This window comes from Benincasa hispida, unplaced genomic scaffold, assembly GCF_009727055.1.
Source record: "Benincasa hispida cultivar B227 unplaced genomic scaffold, ASM972705v1 Contig693, whole genome shotgun sequence".
Classification (NCBI taxonomy): domain Eukaryota; kingdom Viridiplantae; phylum Streptophyta; class Magnoliopsida; order Cucurbitales; family Cucurbitaceae; genus Benincasa; species Benincasa hispida.
This window is the reverse complement of record NW_024065037.1, coordinates 14,261-35,756: the sequence shown is the minus strand read 5'-3', so window position 1 is coordinate 35,756 and position 21,496 is coordinate 14,261. Positions and strand designations below refer to the sequence as shown.

Genomic DNA, 21,496 nt, shown 5'->3' with positions numbered 1-21,496 from the left:
ACATTTTTACACATCTCAACGAAGTGAGCAATGTGTTGTTTGGAATTAACCTTTCCATCCAATGTTAAAACTTTGGTGGTTGGTATCCACTCGACATCCTCAAACTGTCAATCCTCTTGACATACCTCTAAGAATACAAGCGAAAATTTTGAGTAGTAGACCAATCATACTAAACTTTGATGGAGTTTACAATATATGATATCCTGAAAGTCGTTGGACAGATAATGAAGCAATTATGGTTCTAAAGGATAGTCCTTCCTTTGTTGTTACTCTCTAAATTTCTCCTTGGTCTCTTCTTTGAAAATTCTATAGCTCTATAGTTTTCTCATGTAATGTCTGTCTACCATCCTCTTAATTTTTTTTCATTCTTAAATGTATTTTTTTAATAATTTGATGATTCTAAAATTAGATTTGAAAACATACATTAATCATTTAAATATTCTTTTAATTAATTTAAATCACTTAAACAAGTACGGAACCAAATATTAATATTATTTATAACACTTCTACAAAAACTAATAATTTAGTTTAAAACAATTTATTTCAAAATTTAATGAAAAATATACCTTTTAAGTTATTGAAAATCACTTTGGATGGCACGGCAATTACTTTTAAACGTGTATAACCAGACATTGAAATAATTTTATGAAAAAACTTTTAACAAATCACTGGTTGATAAATAAATCTGGTTGAAATCATTATTTCTAAAATCACTTTCTCAACAGCATCACAATTTTCAATGTGGTTCCTTAAAAAAGAAATTTTAAATATGTATTAGGTAATAAATTATATAATATTAAAAAAATATTGGATCACTTTTTTAAAACATAAAGCAGATTCATAAATAAATTAATAATAATTTATTATTAAATATAGTACAATTATAGTTCCATGATTTATAAATTAATATCGGACACATTTTAAATAACTATTTAAATTAGAATTTAGTTTCTACATCAATTATCAAATTCATTTAAAAACATGAAATACAACTCTGTTTTCATTCAATTTTTTATTTTCGAAACATGTGATTACGAAATTATTACGCACAAAGGAATATATGCCATCGAGAACGGTATGGCTGGAGAAAAGATTTGGTTGTCAGACATTAAAATAATATACATAACTTAGGGAATAAATATACCAAATTATACCCAGCATATAAACTAAATATACCTACAATCAGAAAAAAAATGTATACACAAATACATAATCTCGGCAATCAAAATTATGAGCTTGTAAGTTATACCTAAAATATTAAACATCCTAAAAATAAATAAATAAATAGCACGATCAATTGATTCGGTTCTACCAACAATTATGGTAAATTTAGACATTCACACCAGTGTATGAACAACCAAAATAAGATATCAAAATATGAGCATGTAAGTCATACCTAAAATACTAAAGTGAATTTGGCTCAATAGAATTGACATGCGCTCCAATTCAAGAGATCGAAATTGTACTAAGTAAAATTTAAAAAGAGAAGTTTATGGGAAATCTGCCCCTCTTATTATTATTTTCATAATATTTTACTTTACATTTATTAGAAAATAACCAAATGGGCATATTCATGTTGTTAACCCATAACAAACCTGAAGTTTATGAAATATAGAGTCTCAAAATAGCGATAATTTAAAGGATGGAAGGCCTTAATTTGAAGAGGTTGAATTGGTAGCATGGATGCTAAGACTTGAAGAACCTTGATGGGTGGTGTTGGATCCTTCTGCAGTTGTATCGTTTGTACAAGTGACTAAGTCATCAAAGAGCCATTCAGTTAAGTATCCTGGCTTTGAAGTTATAGCAACCACTTCAATATCTCCACACAGCATTGCCACCACCCGTGACATCGATGGCCGCCGAGCTGGGGATGTTTGAGTGCACATAAGACCTACTCGAATCACTCGCTTTACTTCGTCCTCATTGAATGTCAACAAATCCGAATCTAGCAGCTCGATTTCACGATTGTTTTCGTAGAGGTACCAAGCCTGCAAAATAAATTTTCATATATTGGAAGTGAGTGGACACACAATAAAGAGAGAAAAAAAAAAGAGAGCAAAGAATATTATTTAAGCAGAAATAAAGAAACTTGTATTGAAACTTTTCCGAAAATATAAATTTGGTTAACCACTATTTTCTTTTTTTTTTTTCCCTTGGCAAAATGCACTTTTGGTCCCCAAGTTTAGAGTTGATGTCTATTTGGTTCATAAAATTTCAAGACACACACTTCAGTCCCAAGGTTTAAAAAACAATTCTAAATAGTCGTAGAATATTGTTGATTGGACCATTAAATGCATATGTGGATGGGATGATAAGACTACTTCGTTTAACTACTTGAAAAATGTATTTGATTAGTTGGACAATAAATTAAAACTTTAATCTTTTAAAAAATAAACTAATAAGTGAATTAAATTTGTTTTTGTTTATAATATATTTGTTAAATTTGTATAATATTGAATAAATCAGAATAATTTAGATTACATTGAATAACAAAATAAATAGACTCTAGTAGACCCAACAAATGAAAGAAACAGAAAAGGAAAATATTAATATGAAAAATACAAATTAGAAATGAACCCCTAATTTACTTTAACACACTCCTTCAAACTCAAGGTGGTAGATTGGCGAACAACTTGAGTTTGCAAAGCTAATTTCCAAAACAAATCAGCAGATATGAGTATGGAAAGAGAAACCCACAAAGAACGAAAACATATAGTAGATTGAAAACAAAAACCCAAGAAGAACGAAAACCAAAACTTTTGGACTAGAAACATAGATCCTCATACCGAGATCTATAACAAAACCTACAACAATTGGGCAGAAAATAAAGATTCTCATAGAGATCTACAATAAAATCCAAAGACGGCTGATTTGAAAATGGAACAAAGACCTTTGTGCAAAAGGAGATTTGCAATAATCGCATAAACCAAATTGAACCGTCTTAAACCAAATCAAACAAATTGAACCCAAAACTAGTTAAACTATCGAACCAAGCTTAACTAACCAAACCAAAACATGTGTGACTGAACCAAACCAAACCAAGAGGACTGAACCAAATCAAGTCAGACCAAACAAAACCAAACTGGTCTAACGGTACTAAACCAAACCAAACTGGTCTCATTGAACCAAGATAGACAGAAACCGATTTGACTGAAGTGGACTGAATCAGACCGGGATTGAACCGAATCAACTAGGAATTGAATGTAAAATTGAAAACCCACGCGTGCGAAATGAGCAAGGCTTTCGTTTTTTGTCTAAGCATAGACCCCACGGTGACTGGAGGCATGGAGGAAATCTAAGCAGGGACGATCCCATGGAGGCGAGCTGAGAATAGCGATGGCAACAGCAAATGTTTGGTCGGCAAGGGGTGGCAGACTGGTCGACGAAGGGTGTCTGATTATTTGAATCTGCAAACAAAATTTTAGGGAGCGAAGCTATTTTGATGTGAACGGATCTTTTAGATCTGGATGAGATACGATTTGAATGATGGTAAATGGATCTAATCTCGTAAATGAAACCCACGAAGTGAAGATCAATGTGCTAGTAGATCTGAACGGCGTGGAGCTCAACAAATCTGGTCAAGAATGGCCAGATTTGGGCAGGCCAAAAAACTCACAACGCAACACGAACGGAGCAGGCAGATTTGATGGGTCTGCCTCCGTCGATTTGGATCGACAGAGATAGAGAGATAGAGAACAAACAGGACTTTGGTGGCTAGGATTTAATGAGACCAAAACCTACTATACCATGTTAAATTTGTATGTTATCGAATAAATCAGAATAATTAAGAGTATATTGAATTACTTAATAAATAGATTCTAATGGACCCAAAAAGGAAAATATTAAAATGAAAAATACAAATTAGGAATAAACCCCTTATTTCCTTCAAAATATTAAAAGAATCTAAACTAACCCCAAATTAGATTTTCTTCAACGATTTTTTCTATCCCTTCTTCTACGTTTTCTCTTTGCCAAAATACAAATCATCATTCTGCCTTCCCTATTTCTAGATTTGCTGGCCTGAGCTTTTCACTTCCATTGACTTCGGCAGGAATTAGATTTGGAACATTTACTCCTATTTGCAACTTCAACTAAGAAATTTAGAGGTTTCCATATATCCAAGTTCCCTTCCACTGAGTTAACACCATTTTCGGCTTCTTTATTTCGCAATGGTAGACTTAGTAGGACTAGAATCCTGCACTAAGTCTGACATTAAGCCAGAATGTTACTAATAAAGAAAATACTCCTATCGGGAAAAAATAACATCGAGTTGGAGCACAGAGAAGCAGGGGGAAAAGTTGGTTTTCTTTACCGGCCTTTTATTCTCATGGAAATTTTATGATGTCTCGAGAGAACTTGAGCTCTTTGAAAGCTCATCCACGGAATCATCATCTTTCTTCACTCGCTTCTCAAAAGAGACTTGGTGTTCGTAAAAGAGAAGCAATCCTTTGCAGCAGCAGCTGCTCTTCTTCTTCCAGTTGCAGACCAACGATTCATATTTTGGCCCGGAGAAAACAATACCTTTATAGTGGGTAGAAGAATGTTTGTGCAGAAGATGATGTGGTTGGCGAAAAATGTGGAGGGGTCAACGACGGCTGGCGAAGTCGACGGCAACTGATGGAGTCGACAACACTACACTGATGATCCGTATTTTGGCAAAGAGAAAATGTAGAAGGGATAGAAAAAGTTATGCGAGAAAATCTAATTTAGGGTTGGTTTGGATTTTCTTAATATACTTTAATCAATTTTAATTTTACTTCTTAGTTTATTTTTGAAAATTAAAGTTTTAATTTATTGTCCAACCAATCAAATAGATTTTTCCATGTAGTTAAATGAAGTAGTCTTGTCATCCCATCCCATCTACGTCAGCATTAAACGGTCCAGTCAGCATTCCGTTAGTTTAAAGTTAAGTTATGAACCATTTAGAAACCATTTAGAATTATTTTATAAATCTAGAGGACTAAAGTGTATGTTTTTTAAACCTTAGATATCAACTCCAAACTCGAGGAATCAAAAAGTGCATTTTGACTTTTCTTTTTTTTTTTTTATTCTCAACAAATTATTTGTAGGGCTCCAAGATCTAATCCTACAATAACTTTCACCCTATATGTACATAACTAATCACATCTTGACAAACTAAATACATACATAATTAAATAGTAGTTCATGTATAATATGTAACATATCTAAGAACTAGGGTTTTATTTGCAATTTCCGATAACAATGTTTTCTTAGAAACTCAAAATCCCTTAGGGGCCGTTTGGTTAGAGGAAAAAGGGAGTGGGAATGGGAATGGGCTTACAAAGCCCATGTTCGGTTGGTGGACTTTGTTTATTTATCTTGGAAAAGGCAATTCCTAGGTATCTTTTACCCACATAAATGAAGGAATTGCATACCCATTGAGAAGTGTGGGTTTTCATTTCTTCTTCTCATTCCTACCACGATTTTCCTTTCTTCCAGCCGTGAAAACCTATCTCTCTGCTTTGAGTGCCGCTCATCTCTCTACTTCGGTGTCGCGGTCTCTCTTCATTTTGAATGAATGTTGCACTGTATTCTTGTTTGTAACTACGAATATTGACATAATATAAATGCTTATTTTGTCTATGTTTAGTATTTATACTTTGATATTGATTATATAGTATTTGGTAGCAGAGCTAAGTGATCGTGTAGCTGGGTAAGTGATCGCGGGGTCTTCGTGGGCGATCGTCTAGTGTTACTCAGCGATCGTGTAGCAGAGCTAAGCGATCGTGTAGCCAAGCTTAGCGATCGTGTAGCATTTGATAGGCAATCGTATAGCATTAGGTAGGCGATCGTATAGCATTTTGTTACTCGACGATCGTGTAACAGAGCTAAGCGATCGTGTAGTTGAGCTCAGTGGTCATGTAGCATTTGGTAAGCGATCGTATAGCATTGAGTAGGCGATCGTATAGCATTTTGTTACTCAGCGATCGTGTAGCGGAGCTCAACGATCGTGTAGATAATTTAAGCGATCATATAGTATTTTGTAAACGATCGTTTGGACTTGTTAAGCGATCGTCTAGTCTCTGGGTCGGTTTGATTCAAATCGAACGATTTTCCTGCGAACTCGAGAATCGAACTGACCTATTCGGGTTCATTAAAAAAAACCCAAACCAAACCAATTTTTTTTAACCAACCCAAACCAGGTGGGTTCGGTTGGGTTGCTCGGTTTTTTTGGTTTTCGATTTTTTTGAACACCCCTAATTCCCATCCAACACCAAACACATTTCCTACACCTGTCTCTTATACACATCTAGATGTGTATAAGAGACAGAGGTTGGGTTGCTCGGTTTTTTCGGGTCTTCGATTTTTTTGAACACCCCTAATTCCCATCCAACACCAAACACATTTCCTACACAACCAAACATAGTTATCTTTAATTCCTACACATACTATTCCAGACATTGTTTTCCCATGCCCAACTAAACATAGTCATCCTTAATTCAAAATAATTTTAGCAGTAATTTTATTCCCAGATATATAATTCCCAAGCATCCTTAATTCCTGGGCATTGAGAAAACCATAATCCAAACGGCCAGAGTGTTATTTTTTACTACTACCTCACCACAGATGCCAAGGTCCAAAGTGTAAGGTGCAAACAAAGTTCTACAATAGTCATGTATAGAGAGACATCCATGGTATATAGAGATGCTTAGTGTATTTCCCGAGGGCATCTCGTTTGTGTTATGAAAATTTTGAATCAGCTCGTTTAAAGTCTTCCTCGTGATGTTCTCTATCTGAAAGCTTCAAAGGTTTTCCATTCAAGATATTAATGTTCTCTTATGTGTCTTGTTTACTTTATGTTTACTGTTGGTTTTCTTTCTCCTTGTAATTTTTTCTAACCTTGTATCTTAGAGCGTTAGGGTACCTTAATGTTAGTCTAATAACACTTCATTACTCAACATCTTGCCTTCAATTTTAAATTAAGCCCATCAGCCTTTGTTTATCGAATTCCATACGAAAATTTCTGATCATTTCCCAAAAGAACCATCCAGACTGATTCCGAAATTTCCAATCCAAATCACTTCACAATCATTTTTACCTTTCTTTTGGAAGAAGTCCTTCACGACCTTACTTGAATAGGATCTGTTCTATAGGTTGTATAACTGTGTCCTTGAGTTCTAAGAAAGAAGTCCTTCATGGTAGAGTGCAAAAACTCCACTAAACCAGCTTCAAACCATAATTCATATCTTCCAAGAAGAATCCAATTTTCTCAAGCCAAATATAGAAATAGGAATTTTTTGAAGCAGCAATTTCGACTTCCATCTTCAAATTGAAAAACTTCTGAATACTTATGACTAGAAACTTAAAATAATTGGGATGTAACTAAAAGGAGTAGCCGGAATACACCTTTTTATTCAAGTGAATTTATGGTTTTACCCTTAAATAGTTTGAATCTAGAGATTCAAACAAGGTAAAGGTGAAAAAGCTTACATAATCTACATAATGTGTAAGGTCATTACGTTCCACTTGTTATATTATATTCAATATTAACAATTACAAACCAACCGGCCGTTCCGAGACCACCGGACCTCTCCCAAGAACACTGTTTTATAACAAGAGAAGTACACACAAAAACATGATAATCCCAAAACCCCACACTTCGTACATAAAGGACTCTGACGATAGACAAAGCTACAAAAACTACACAGCCCAAAAGATAAACTTAGACAAACGGCTCATTAATGCTAAGCGCACTACAATCGGCCTTCTTACCACGTCTAACATAAGGCTTAACATAATCGAAGGTGGAAGGCCTAACATAATGCTATTAGCTTAAAGTCGCAAACAAAGACTAGCCACATGGCTTTCAAGATAGGAGTGAGCAATTTGAGCAAAAAGCTCCAAGCGTGACTATATTGTCCTCAGCCCCCAATTATCGATCAATATCAACGTAGGGGTAAAAGGGGAAAGGCTCGTGGGGTGGGGAACAACAGTTAGTTAGGGAGAGAGAAAGAGGTTATATGTGAATGAAGGGAGGTGGGAGTAGATACGTTTTCATCTGAGGAGTTTGTTTCTTCTTGAGAGTGGGAGGAAGGAGAGATCTCAGACCTCTAGTGAGGCTGAAGACTTTGTACATTGCCTTAGGGCAAGTTTCTTTGCTTTGAATAAGAGATCTTGAGTCATATTGTTCTTGACGAAATACTAACTTTTTATTGATATTGTAAAACTCTTAGGTTTGAGAAAGAATCAGAATACTCTATTCATTCACCAAAGATATGAATATATACAAGTGTACAAAGCATAGAAAAGGAAAATATCACAAAATATTTATAAGAATGGAAAACTCTAACAATAGAATTATAACACTCCCCCTCAGGTTGGAGCATATATGTTAATCATGCCCAACTTGTTACATTAGATAATCTATACGTCTTCCATCAATGCTTTCGTGAAGATATCTCCTAATTGTTCTCCAGTCTTCACATATCCTGTAGATACCAATCCTTGTTGAATTTTCTCACATACAAATGGAAATCAACTTTAATATGTTTTAGTCCTTTCATGAATACTGGATTAGACGCAATATGAAGTGCTTTCTTGATTATCACACCACAACTTTGTCGATGTAGTGATTTCAAATCCCAACTCAACAAGAAGTTCATATATCCAAGTCAATTCACACACAGATTGTGCCATTGCTCTATATTCTGATTCTGCACTTGAACGTGACACCACATTTTGCTTCTTACTCTTCCAAGAAATCAAATTACCACCAAAAACACAATACCTGAGGTTGATCTTCTGTCTTCTTTAGATCCTGCCCAATCGGGATCTGAGAAATATTTCAATTTAGTATGACCATAATCCTTATATAATAAACCATGCCCGGGAGCAGCCTTCAAATTACAAAGAATCTGTTCCAATGCAGCCCAATGATCAACTGTAGGGCATGACATGTACTGACTCACAATACTTACTGAATAGGCTATGTCGGGTCGAGTCACTGTAAGGTAATTAAGTTTTCCCACTAACCTCCTATATCTTTCAGGATCTTTTAGCAATTCTCCATCTTTGTGAGTTGTAAGTTGGGCCATCATTGGGGTACTACATGGCTTAGCCCCTAGCTTTCCTGTTTCAGTCAACAAGTCAAGTACATATTTTCTCTGTGATAATAGAATTCCTTTCTTGCTTCTTATTACCTCAATTCCTAAGAAGTATTTCAACATGCCCAAATCTTTTATATGGAATTGACTATGAAGAAAGGTCTTTAGAGACTAGATCCCTAAAGCATCATCACCAGTAATCACAATATCATCCACATATATGACTAACAAGATGGCACCACCCTCAAATCTCTTAAAAAAGACTGAATGATCTGACCTGTTCTTCCGCATTCCAAAGCTTTCAATCACCTGACTAAATTTACCAAACCAAGCTCGTGGGCTCTGCTTTAATCCATACAAGGATTTACGAAGGCGACACACCATTCCATTCTCCCCCTGAGCAACAAACCCTGGTGGTTGCTCCATATACACCTCTTCTTGAAGATCACCATGAAGAAATGCATTTTTAATATCAAGCTGATGTAAAAGCCAATGATTGCTTGAAGCTAATAAAATAAACAACCTCACAGATGTCATTTTTGCTACAAGAGAAAAAGTATCAGCATAGTCAACGCCATAAGTTTGTGCGTAACCTTTCGCTACGAGACGCGCTTTTAACCGAGCAACAGAACCATCAGGATTGACTTTAACTGCAAACACCCATTTGCAACCGATAGCCTTCTTTCCTGCAAGGAGAGAAACTAAATCCCAAGTATAATTATCATCTAAGGCAGTCATCTCCTCCACCATTGCAGCACACCAACCAGGATGAGACAAAGCCTCATGAACAGTTTTTGGGATGGATACAGACTCTAAGGATGCAATGAATGAACATGTGGAAGGCGACGGTTATATGAAATAAAAGAGGAAATAGGATGAGCACATGTACGTTTACCTTTACAAAGAGCAATAGGAAGATCATCACCCATTTCTGGATCCAATGATGAAGAAGACTCTGGTACAGGGCATGGAACTGGAAGAGGTTGTCGTCGAGTATAGACCTTAACGATGGGAGGAAGAGTAGAGGGAGCCACAGGTAGAGATGAATTAGGAAGAGGATCGGAAGGGGAAATAACTATGTAGACAACGAAATCATCCTCTAATTCCTTATGCTCCCCTTGACTCTTATTCGAAGAGAAAGACGGTGATGAAAAAAATGGGGTATGTTCAAAAAACGTGATATCAGAAGAGACTAAATATTTATTTAAACTAGGACAATAACACCAATACCCCTTTTGGACACGGGAATAAACAAGGAAAATACATTTTAAGGACTTTGGATCCAGCTTGGTATGCTGAGGTCGAACATCCCGAACAAAGCAGGTACAACCAAATATTTTGGGTGGAATGGGAAACAAATGTTGCTTGGGGCATAAAGTACGAAAAAGTATCTCACCCTTAAGAATAGAAGAGGGCATGCGATTTATTAAGAAATAAGCTGTGGAAACAGCATCTACCCAAAAGGATTTTGGAACATGCATCTAAAACATCAAAGCTCTGGTTGTCTCAAGGAGATGACGATTCTTTCGTTCTGCAACCCCATTTTGAAATGGAGTATCAACACAAGAAGATTGATGAAGAATGCCATGGGCATCTAAATAAGACTTGAGTGTATGAGAGAAATATTCCTTAGCATTATCACTCCGTAGGATTTTAAGAGTACCACTAAACTGAGTTTGAATTTCAGTATGGAAGTTACGAAAATAAGAAAGTAACTCAGAACGACTTTTCATTAAATATAACCACGTAACACGAGAATAGTCATCGACAAATGTAACACAATACCTAAACCCTCCTTTGGACGCAACAGGACATGGACCCCAAACATCAGAATGGACTAATTCAAAAGGAGCACTAGCTCGTTTATTGACTCGAGGATACAAACTCCAACGATGAAATTTAGCAAATTGACATGACTCAAAATCTAAAGAAGATAAATGTTGAAGTTGTGGACGAAGACTCTTCAACACAGAGATAGACGGACGACTCAAACGACAATGCTCTTCAAAGGGAGACGACACGCTAGAGCATGTGATGGCCGTAGATGTTTGTGGTTCAAAGATGTAAAGACCTCCAAATTTCCGCCCTTTACCAATAGTCTGTTTCGTCGTAAGATCCTGAAATAAGCAATAACCAGGAAAAAAGGAGACACAACAATGAGGATCACGAGTGAGTTTACTAACCGAAATCAAATTAAATGAGAAATTTGGTAAATTTAAAACTGATGACAAATAAATTTATTCAGTGAGATGGACGGTTCGTGATCCTAAAACATGAGTGGAGGTTCCATCAGCTATAGTGACATTAGGTGAAGAGGTAGATGTACAAAGGTTAGAGAATAAACTGGGGTTATCTGTCATATGGTCTGTAGCGCCAGAGTCAATGACCCATTTTAACGTGGAGGAAAGAAGACATTTAGAAATGTTACTTGTCTCTGCGATGGTCGTAATGGGAGTAGAAGATGATGCCCTCAATGACTCTTGATACTGCTAAAATTTAGCAAACTCCTTTGCAAAAATCGTAATTGAATTGTCAAGATTATCAGGAGTAGAAGCGACATGTGCAGAGGGTGATGGCACCCTCTGACTCTTATTCAACAATCTTCTGCATTCACGTTTCATATGGCCAGGTTTATGACAATAATAGCAAACAACACCTCCTGGATTTGATCTCCATGAATAGTAGTTGGATCTATTCAACTTGTGTTCAGTTACTTTTGACACCATAGGAACAATCTCAGACATTACTGGTTTCTTATCAGCCATTACCTCAAAAAATAGACACCGGACAGCAGAGAATCAAAACCCTAAATTACCGAAGAGATGTCTTTACAAGCAGTGAGTATATCTATATATCCCAAACAAACACACCACCAACAAGAGCCAACAACACTGAGGAAACCCACCGAAGACAGACGAAAAACAACGGCGCACGCGCCTACACGCATCGGCACATGGACGGACAGCAGGCTGGAACAAGCGGCACGTGAGCCTCACGCACTGGTCAGATGGCAACCGGACTTTTGGGGGTTTTGTAGATCGGCAAGCTAGGCCTCCTCGTTGGACTAGGCGGTGTCGAAAAAAACAGCTTTTTTTTTCCCGCGGCGGCTAACGACGGTGAACGAACCAAAGACGGCGACTGTGAGAAAAAGTGTAAACTCACCTCTCCACAAAAACTCTAAACATATCACAAACGGGTTCTAAATTCTCAAAACCCTAAGGTTCACAAATCCCTAAGTTTGTTTAGAGGGCTCTGATACCATGTAAAACTCTTAGATTTGAGAAAGAATCAGAATACTCTATTCATTCACCAAAGATATGAATATATACAGGTGTACAAAGTATAGAAAAGGAAAATATCATAAAATATTTACAAGAATGGAAAACACTAACTATAGAATTATAACAGATATAATAAAAAGATAGAAAAATGAGAACCCCCAACTACACTATATTTGACTTTGCCCTATGACTATTTTGTAAAACAAGGATACTGCCGTACTTTCCACAAGCCATGGTTACAAATTTATAGTTTAATCTGTTCATTCTTATCCATTATTTCTCTTTAAACCTACAACGTTCTCAAATAAAAGTTTTCGTAGGATGTTGCATCTTCATTTTCATACCCCTAAAATTGATTGTGAATGATTAAATCATTTTTGGAGTGATTTGGAAAATGATAAAAAGTGATTTTATTAACCATTTCAGAATCACTCACAAACATGCCATGACGTACTTTCTACAAGCCATGGTTAAAAATTTTACGATTTGTTCATTTTTATCCATTACTGCTCTTTAAATCTACAACATGATTTCTCAAATAAAAGTTTCCATAAGTTGTTGCATCTTTATTTTCATGAACTTGTCCTAGAAAGAACAGGAAAAAGCTGATTATAGAATTATTACCGATTCAAGAAGAAAAACTTTGTCCTCCTCCAAGCTTCGATCAGAATTTGGCCTACCACTGACAATTTCAAGAGCCACAACACCAAAACTAAAGACATCAGCCTTCTCAGTCAGATGGCCACGCATGGCGTACTCAGGTGCAAGATATCCACTGCATTAATAAACATTAATGTTCTACTTTAGTACAAGTTTTCAAATGTATTGATCTTTATGGAGTGGGGAATTCGAATTCTCAATGAAATATTACATTGTCCCAGCAACAAGGGTGCTCATATGAGTCTTTTTGTCATCATAAAGTTTTGCTAAACCAAAATCTGAAATTTTGGGGTTCAGATCAGCATCAAGTAGAATATTACTGGCTTTAACATCTCTATGAACAATTCGAAACCTTGATTCCTCATGAAGATAAGTCAGACCTCTCGCCACACCCAAGCATATATCAAATCGTTTTGGCCAATCAAGAGTGAAGTTCCTTTTTCCTAACTCACAGAAGTCAGTAAATATTACAATTTTTTGTTTAGTAGCCACAAATTAGATTTAAAAGAAAAAGTCTGTTAGCTTACCAAATAATGCTTGGTCCAGACTCCCTTTCTCCAGGTACTCATAAACAAGAAGCCGATGGTTGCCCTCAATGCAACACCCGTGCAACTTCACAAGGTTGCGATGTTGCACGGCGGATATTGTAGAAATTTCAGCAACAAATTGGTTCCTTCCTTGGTCAGATTTTATTGAAAGCTGTTTTACAGCAATTACTCTTCCATCATTTAGTATTCCCTGTGCAGAAAATAACAACAAATATTAAGAAGTAATAACAATATTTGATAAAAATGTTATTAGAATAGAATTATGGATATTATTAGGGTATCAAGGGTTTATATTAGACTAAATATATCAATGGAAGAATTTTTTTCTATCTTATTCACAGTGAGAGAGAAGAAGAAAAGTCGATTACACAAACGTAAAATAATCAAACAAATATCCACAAATTCTGATTATACAAAACCATTCTTATTAAGTTAAAAAAGGAAATAGTAGACACCAACCCTCAAGCTGGTTTGAAGTTGGTTTGAAGTCATCTTCCATTACCAGCTTGTCAATCATTTTATCAAATTGTAGTTTTGGAAATCCTTTAGTCAACATATCAAAAGCCTGTTCTATGGTTTGAAGTGCATATTACTCCGACATCAATTTTTCTTTTATGAAAATTTTCATCAACCTCGACAAGTTTGTACTATCATGGACAGCCAAATTATGAGTCATAGAGATAGTTGTCACGCTGTCACGATAGATACACGTGGGCATCATCTTGGAGAATTTCATCTTCCAATAGTTTTTTATCCATATACCCTCATAAGTACCATGGGTTAATACTTAATTCTGCTTCAACCCTACTTTTTGCCACTATACTGTTTTTTTCTTCACGAAGTAACTATATTTCCTTCAATAAAAGAACAGAGTCAAGTCGATCTTTAATTTGTGATATTACTTGCCCCAGTCAGCAGCTATTTAAATTTCAACATTTAGGTGGTCATATTTCTTAAACGGTATGCCTCCTGGAGTCGCTTTCAAGTATTTGAGAATCTTGCACATTACTCCAAAGCGAGTTGGACTAAGAAAATGCAATAAACTAACGTACCATACTAAATGGCAAAAGCAATTTCTGGACGTGTATAGGACAAAAAAAATGACTCTTCCCACAAGTTATTAGTATTTTTCATTGTCTTTTATCTCTTCTTATATGACTACTTGCAATTTTAACTTTGGCTCAATAAGGGTTTCTATAGTCCTACGATCCAACGATTTGTCATATAAGGGTTTCTTATATGACTACTTGCAATTTTAACTTTGGCTCAATAAGGGTTTCTATAGTCCTACGATCCAACGATTTGCCTCTTCAAATATATCAATAATATACTACCTCCGATTTACCAGGATACCTCTTTTTGTCCTAATAAATGTCTTTCCTAGTATATACGTTGTGATTCCTAAGTCCTAGCAAATGAATTCCAAATTAAGTAATTAGCCCTATCCCATAATTACCTCTAAGAATAATATCATCAAAACATATACAATTGAGACAATAATATTATGATTTCCAGTGCGTTCATAGAAAATAACGAAATCTACTTTAGCTAGTGACAACCTTTTCAACTCCAAGAATATTCCTTTTGTTAAAGCGGTTCTTAGTCATCTAAGAAGCACAGATACGGATACAAGGTAGGGATACAACACGACACGGACATAGCAACGAACCATATTTTAAAAATTTAGGACACACTTATTAAAATATATATTTTAAAAATTCACAATCAAACGCAAAATCACACTCCCACGACTCTTCCGAAGCCCCTTTCCCAAGAACCTCCACCAAAGTGGCTTTTTCCTTCCCTAAGAACACCTTTCCCCCAAACTCTCCTGAGGTGCCAGTTCACCCTCTTTGCTAACTCCCACTCCCATCCCCTTCTCCTTTTGATTTCTTGAAGTCGAAGATGTAAAAAACCCAAAAAGTTCTATTAGGATTAGGGTAAATTAGGATATTGTGGTTAAATCCTTAATTGATAAGGATGTTGATATAGCCTAAATGATAAAAGGAGAATTCTCTCCAAGAATCCAAAGAAGTCTTTATTATGAATCAAAAGTTGTCAATACAAGAAGACAATCTCTCTATCTATAGAGAATTGGAAAGCAAACTAATCCTAATCCTAATTCATCAAAGAAACTAATCCTAATCCTAATAAACCAAGGAAATTAATCCTAATTTTATTTAATCATGGAAACTAATCTCAATCCTAATCAATTAAGGATTTGACCACAATACCCTAATTTACTCTAATCCTACTATATCATTCTATCCTCCGAAGTGGCATTTTCCTTCCCAGAGAACACCTTTCCCCCCAAACTCTCTTGAGGCACCCGTTCACCCTCTTTGTTAACTCCCACTCCCGTCCCCTTCTCTTTTTGATTTCTTGCAATCGAAGATGGAAAAAGCCCAAGTTGATGTAGTAGGAATATGGTAAATTAAGGTATTATGGTCAAATCCTTAATTGATTAGGATTGTGATGTAGCCTAAATGATAAAAGTAGAATTCTCTCCAAGAATCCAAAGAAGTCTTTATTATGAATCAAAAGTTACCAATACAATAAGCTAATCTCTCTATTTATAGAGAATTAGAAAGCAAACTAATCCTAATCCTAATTAATCAAAGAAACTAATCCTAATCCTAATAAGCCAAGGAAATTAATCCTAATTCTATTCAATCATGGAAACTAATCTCAATCCTAATCAATTACTGATTTGACCATTATACCCTAATTTACTCTAATCCTACTACATCATTCTATCGCTAAAAAAAAAAAAAAAGAAAAAAAATCGTCCTCAAGTTTAAAATGAAAACAAAGATAGAAATAAAAAAGTAAGTCATTCAAACCAATTTTTTTCTGACCATCCAATGCCAATAACAACCAAATTTCATCCAATAGCAATGAAGGAAAATCTACTACCAGTGAAACATGAGCATATTCCTAAAGTAATGAAGAAAAGCCAATTGCATGGAAATCACCTACGTTTGTATTGCCATTTTCATGAGAAATTGTTCCATTTCAGAAATATCTTTCTTGATTAAAAATTTTATCTTCGAGTTGCCATTAAGATGATGCCTATCAGAACCATTATTTGGGAGCTTCTTAAATATGGAATCAACCAAACTATCCATCATATCAACAAAGTCATTGATTGCTACCACTCTTTGACATGTTTTCAATGTCAACATAGCAAATATGGGGCTTCTCAATTTCCAGCCTAAGAACACCTTTTACAGGTTTAAAAACTTTGTGTATGGGATCTTGAAGTGTATCTTCCATGTAGCCTTCCTCGATTTCTCGATTTTGTCTTCTTCCAATGCAAGCTCTTCCTTGCACGTTCTACTTTCTTTATTCAACTTGTCTTCCTCAAGTAATTTTTTTCACTTTTTATTTTGTGCAATTTTCCCCAAAAGAAACCCAACGCTGCCCATCACACAACCACTAAAACCCAATGCCGGATCTGAAGCCTCTGGTCTATGTCACAGCCAAGCCGCACGCCGGCCCGTCGCACAACCCCTCGTCACCACCGTCTGAAAGGAAAACTTGTGCTATTTTTTTTTTCCGTCCGAACCCACTAGTCTTGCGTGCCCAGTGTCATGGTCGTACTTCTCCAACCGTGCGGCACCATGATTCACCTATGATCATGGTCAGCCTTAATGGATGCTCAAGTCCCAATTCACTTTTTACTCAACTCTTTGAAGCTTCGTCGAACCTTAGGCGAGGTTATTCCATCCTCAACCGAACTGAACTCATGCGAAATTGAACTTCGTTTGGCCATACACGCCGCCCGTACATGTATTTTCCCTCATGAGTGACTCTAGCCGACTTGCCTCTACTCTAGGCTAAGTCCTAAGGCTCTACCATGCCCATATATGAGGCTAAGGTTATCACAACGCAACGTTGCATCTCTCTTCGTCATCTTGGTTCCCAACAACACATCCCCCATACTTCTACATCACTTCAGAACTTCATCGAGATGAGTTCTAACCTTTCGTTGGGCCAAAACAGGCTTATAACCCTCTACAAGGGCTTACCGGGTGATTCAGACACTTATCGGGGCTTTCCAGGACATAACAATGCCTATCGGGCTCTACCGGCCTACTTCGGTGCCTACCGGGCTTCTACCGGCCTAATGGTCGCCTATCGGGCTCTATCGGGCCATTACAATGCTTATTACGACAACTTGAGCAAGTATCGGGCCAATCGAGAACTATCGAGTCCAAACGGCATACCGGATGCATCCCAAGTGTCGGGATGTCATCAACTTTCTCTCCTCCTACTCGAGCACGCTTATCGAGAACCATCATCAACGATCCTAGGCAACAATCTAACTTAGGACTTCCTGAACATCCATCCATCCGACATAATCGAGACTTAGGCCCTTCTGAGCCCTTTTCGAATCAAAACGGCATACCGGGTGCTACATCGAACCTCTGGCCCATAGGAAGAGGGCACAATGCCGGACAACAGTGCCATCTGGCACTATCCATGAGATCCCATTCTCGATGGAAGACGCCCAAGACACTTGTCTTGTAACGCTTGCCCACGCCATGACACACGCATATGCCATGGGGTAGCTCACTTACGCCATAGGGCCCAAGAGTGGTGGAGAGCTGACACCATGCCTTCCCCCATAGTACATTCTGAACATTCTCCTCTTTGCCACTCATGCATATCAAATGTGGTAATCTGTCACTCACCAACGTAGATCGCTCGTCTGAACTCCGATTGACATGAAATTCGACGTGCTAGCATATCTTATCAATATGCATCTAACTCTAGAGCCGCTCGTCCAAACTCGCGACGGAACCCCACCTTCCGAGGTCACGGCCCGGGGCCCCATCTAACCCCCACGGAGCTTGTCACTGACACCACCAATGACACAGTTGCTTGTCTTTCTACTTAATGTTCAACATGGCATGCTTGCCCACTTATGTTGGTGTGTTGGATGATGCACCATCCTCCTCGGTCGCATCAGGACACTTCTCTTGGACATCTGTCTTTGCCAGATGTGTCGACACTCACGTGTCGCCACTGCACTGTCTGCACAAGTTGGGTCACAATCTACTATCTCAAAGTTAGATTGTGACACCCACCCGCAAGCGTCGAGCCCACCATCGAAGTCTTCGTTCTCCCATCTCCGACGACTCGATGTTGCCACTCTCAGATCCAACTGCATTGTTCTTTCCTCTCCACCGGATCTATTCAGACAACTACTGACTTTTTGCCGGATTTTTGTTAAGGGATTGATTTATTTTGAGCAAGATTTTTGGATTTTCTTTGAGGGGTTTGATTACCCATTTGGTTTTTGGGTTAAATCGTTGATACCCCTTTATGTTTGGACCTTAGATTCAAGGATTGGAGAATTTGAAGGTGTTGCCCATCAAGATAGAGACCAATTTTTCAGCAGAAAATTGTTAAAGTTCGATAATTTTTGGGTTGGCCAATAAATTGGCTTTTGGAATTAATTTTGGACCAAGCCACATTTATGGTAAGTTAAATTGGAGACATTTGGACCAATTTGGTTAATTGGATGTATAGACCACAAAGGATTAATTTAAATTTTGGATTCATTATTCTAGGTCATGGTTGCTAGGTTAAATTTGTAATTTATGTTATAGAATTGATTCAAGTCTTCCAAAGGTTTGAAGAAGATTAATTACATAGACTAAAATTTGTGACCAAATTTTGAAGTAAGTAATCTTAGTACTAGAACCGCCTTTGTGCCAGATGATAAATTTAAGGATAATTTTGTTGATTCTGAGATTGTATGGACTAACTAGAAATATGAGCAAGTGATAAATATGTTTGAAGTACAAGCATGATTTAGAGTTTTATGAGATATATTAAGAGAATGTTTGGGCATGGACCTTTACGCTGAGGTAAATGGTTTTACCACTAGAACTACCTTTGTGTCGGGCAAAATAGATTTAAAGTATTGTTTTTTTAGGTTTTTGCCAAACAACTCTCAGAAAATATATGGTATCATTGTGGAACAGATTTTAGTTATGCATGCTATGAGTTATGAGATATTATGCTATGAATTCATGAATTTATGTTATGTTATGATTTTACGATAAGGGACCATTTTATTGCATGTTTCTTGAAAGGCCAAATTAGTGACAATTGTCCTCCCATCCGTAGCTATGTACACCTCAGATTCAGTTATGTGCGTCTTCGGTTTCACCAAATTATGTGCGCTTTCAGGTCCATCAGATTATGTGCGCCTTCAGGTCCACCAGTTTATGTACACCTTTGGATCCACCAGTTTATGTGCGCCTTCGAGTCCACCAGTTATGTGTTCCTTCAGGTTCAGCAGTTAATATGAGTATATCTCACCTACAATAGGGCGGATTAAATTGTTCACTTAGATGACAGTCTATGTATAGCTCTAGCACTTCAAATTAGGTCCCATCGGCTTAGGATGTTCAATTCATGTTGCATTTATTGGACATAAATACTTAGCCCAACCCTAATAGTGGGGTTATTTATTGAGTATTTTATACCCATGCTTTCTCATGTTTCTTTTTCAAGAAAAGGTAAGGGCATGTCGGCGAATGACAAGCAGAATTCATGATCGAGTCACTAGGACCAATCATATGCCTCCACTCATGTTTTCAGGATTTTATGTTTTAAAATTTTGAATCTTGATGTTTGAACTTGAAATTTTGGTATTTGTGTTTTTTAACTTTTTAAGAGAATTCGTGATCGGCTGCTAGGACTACCGTTAACTTACTAATTTATAAGCAGATAATTGTATTAGTTGTGAGCATCGTGATTGGAAACAACCATAAAAAGACATGAGCCTAATCCAAGTCACTCATGGGCCATTTTAAGTAATGAAATATACCTTGTAAACGAGTCCAAAACCCCCTTCTCCAACCTTGTTGGATGAACTAAAATCCTCAGTAGCATTCCTTAGTTCAGAATAACTATAAGTGTGTGGTCTTTCATCAATTCCGAAGAGTTCTGCAATGGTAAAGAATATAGGTTATAGATTGTGGATCTAGGTTTCATTATGTTTCCTCTCAAATCGTTCTGATGGAAGAAAATGAGGCAGCAAAGGACTAAGGTTGGTATGGCACACCTTTTAGTTTGAGCTTTTTTTTTTTTTTTTTTTAAGTATACTTTAAAAAAAATACTGCAGTTAATTATGCAATTTGTTTCATTCTTTCTTCAAGTGCCTTCAATAGAAAATTTGTTTGATCACACTACTGTAGGGTTTCCCCTTGATGATTGACCTTCAAAATTCAATAAACAACAGTACAACAACAAAAAACACAAGAACAACAATGTTTAATTGGTTTCCCTTTCCCCTTCACCAAGAGTTCCAAAAACAACACAGGAAGCAACAAGGCAGAATAAGGAAAAAGGCAATCAGCAACCAGCTATTTCGAGAGAGCTGAACCTCTCCAACAAAAAAAAAAAACCATGAGAAATATTCTACCCTCCATAAATTTTCGTTGCAAGAAACGACAACCATGTTGGTCTTTAGCCATGAGAAATATTCTACCCCTGACTTCATCAACAGAGTTAAATCTCTCAGGCACTAACTTAAGATTTGCGGATTCTGAGTACAAAGCAGAGGAGTGATCACGACACATGCATTCAGTAGCTGTTGAAAAATTATTGTGCCGAACACAGCTATTTGAGCGGAGGAATCTATTTTGGTTGACATGATTGGCTGATTTATCAGCACCAATAGACATAAACCTCAAAGCATCAGCAGTGTTCAGTTCAGGATTCCTTCCAAGCATCTTTCTAGGAAAGGAAACTTTCTCCATACCTTGAATTGTGTCCATATAATGTGTTCCAAAAACAGAATTTAACTGGTTTGAACCCCTACGAAATGCACTTCTCCACTAACCAACCATCAATGTGCAAGGGTCTTATGTTAGGTACTTAAGCACCTTTGAGAACCACATTCCAAAACTAACTATTGGGG

The 21,496-nt window shown here is 36.8% G+C and overlaps 1 protein-coding gene across 1 annotated transcript in view; it reads right to left on the bottom strand.

Annotated features, from left to right (window-relative positions):
* Positions 1 to 1,475: 1,475 nt before the first annotated feature.
* LOC120069937 (probable LRR receptor-like serine/threonine-protein kinase At1g56140) overlaps positions 1,476 to 21,496 on the bottom strand; it is a 27,479-nt gene continuing 7,458 nt past the window's right edge. The window contains exons 14-18 of the mRNA XM_039021781.1: positions 20,402 to 20,520; positions 13,534 to 13,744; positions 13,218 to 13,449; positions 12,971 to 13,121; positions 1,476 to 1,988 (exon numbers count right to left, since the gene is read on the bottom strand). Coding sequence (XP_038877709.1) covers positions 1,653 to 1,988; positions 12,971 to 13,121; positions 13,218 to 13,449; positions 13,534 to 13,744; positions 20,402 to 20,520 — 1,049 coding nt within the window. The 3' untranslated portion in view covers positions 1,476 to 1,652. The remainder of the gene's footprint in view (positions 1,989 to 12,970; positions 13,122 to 13,217; positions 13,450 to 13,533; positions 13,745 to 20,401; positions 20,521 to 21,496) is intronic.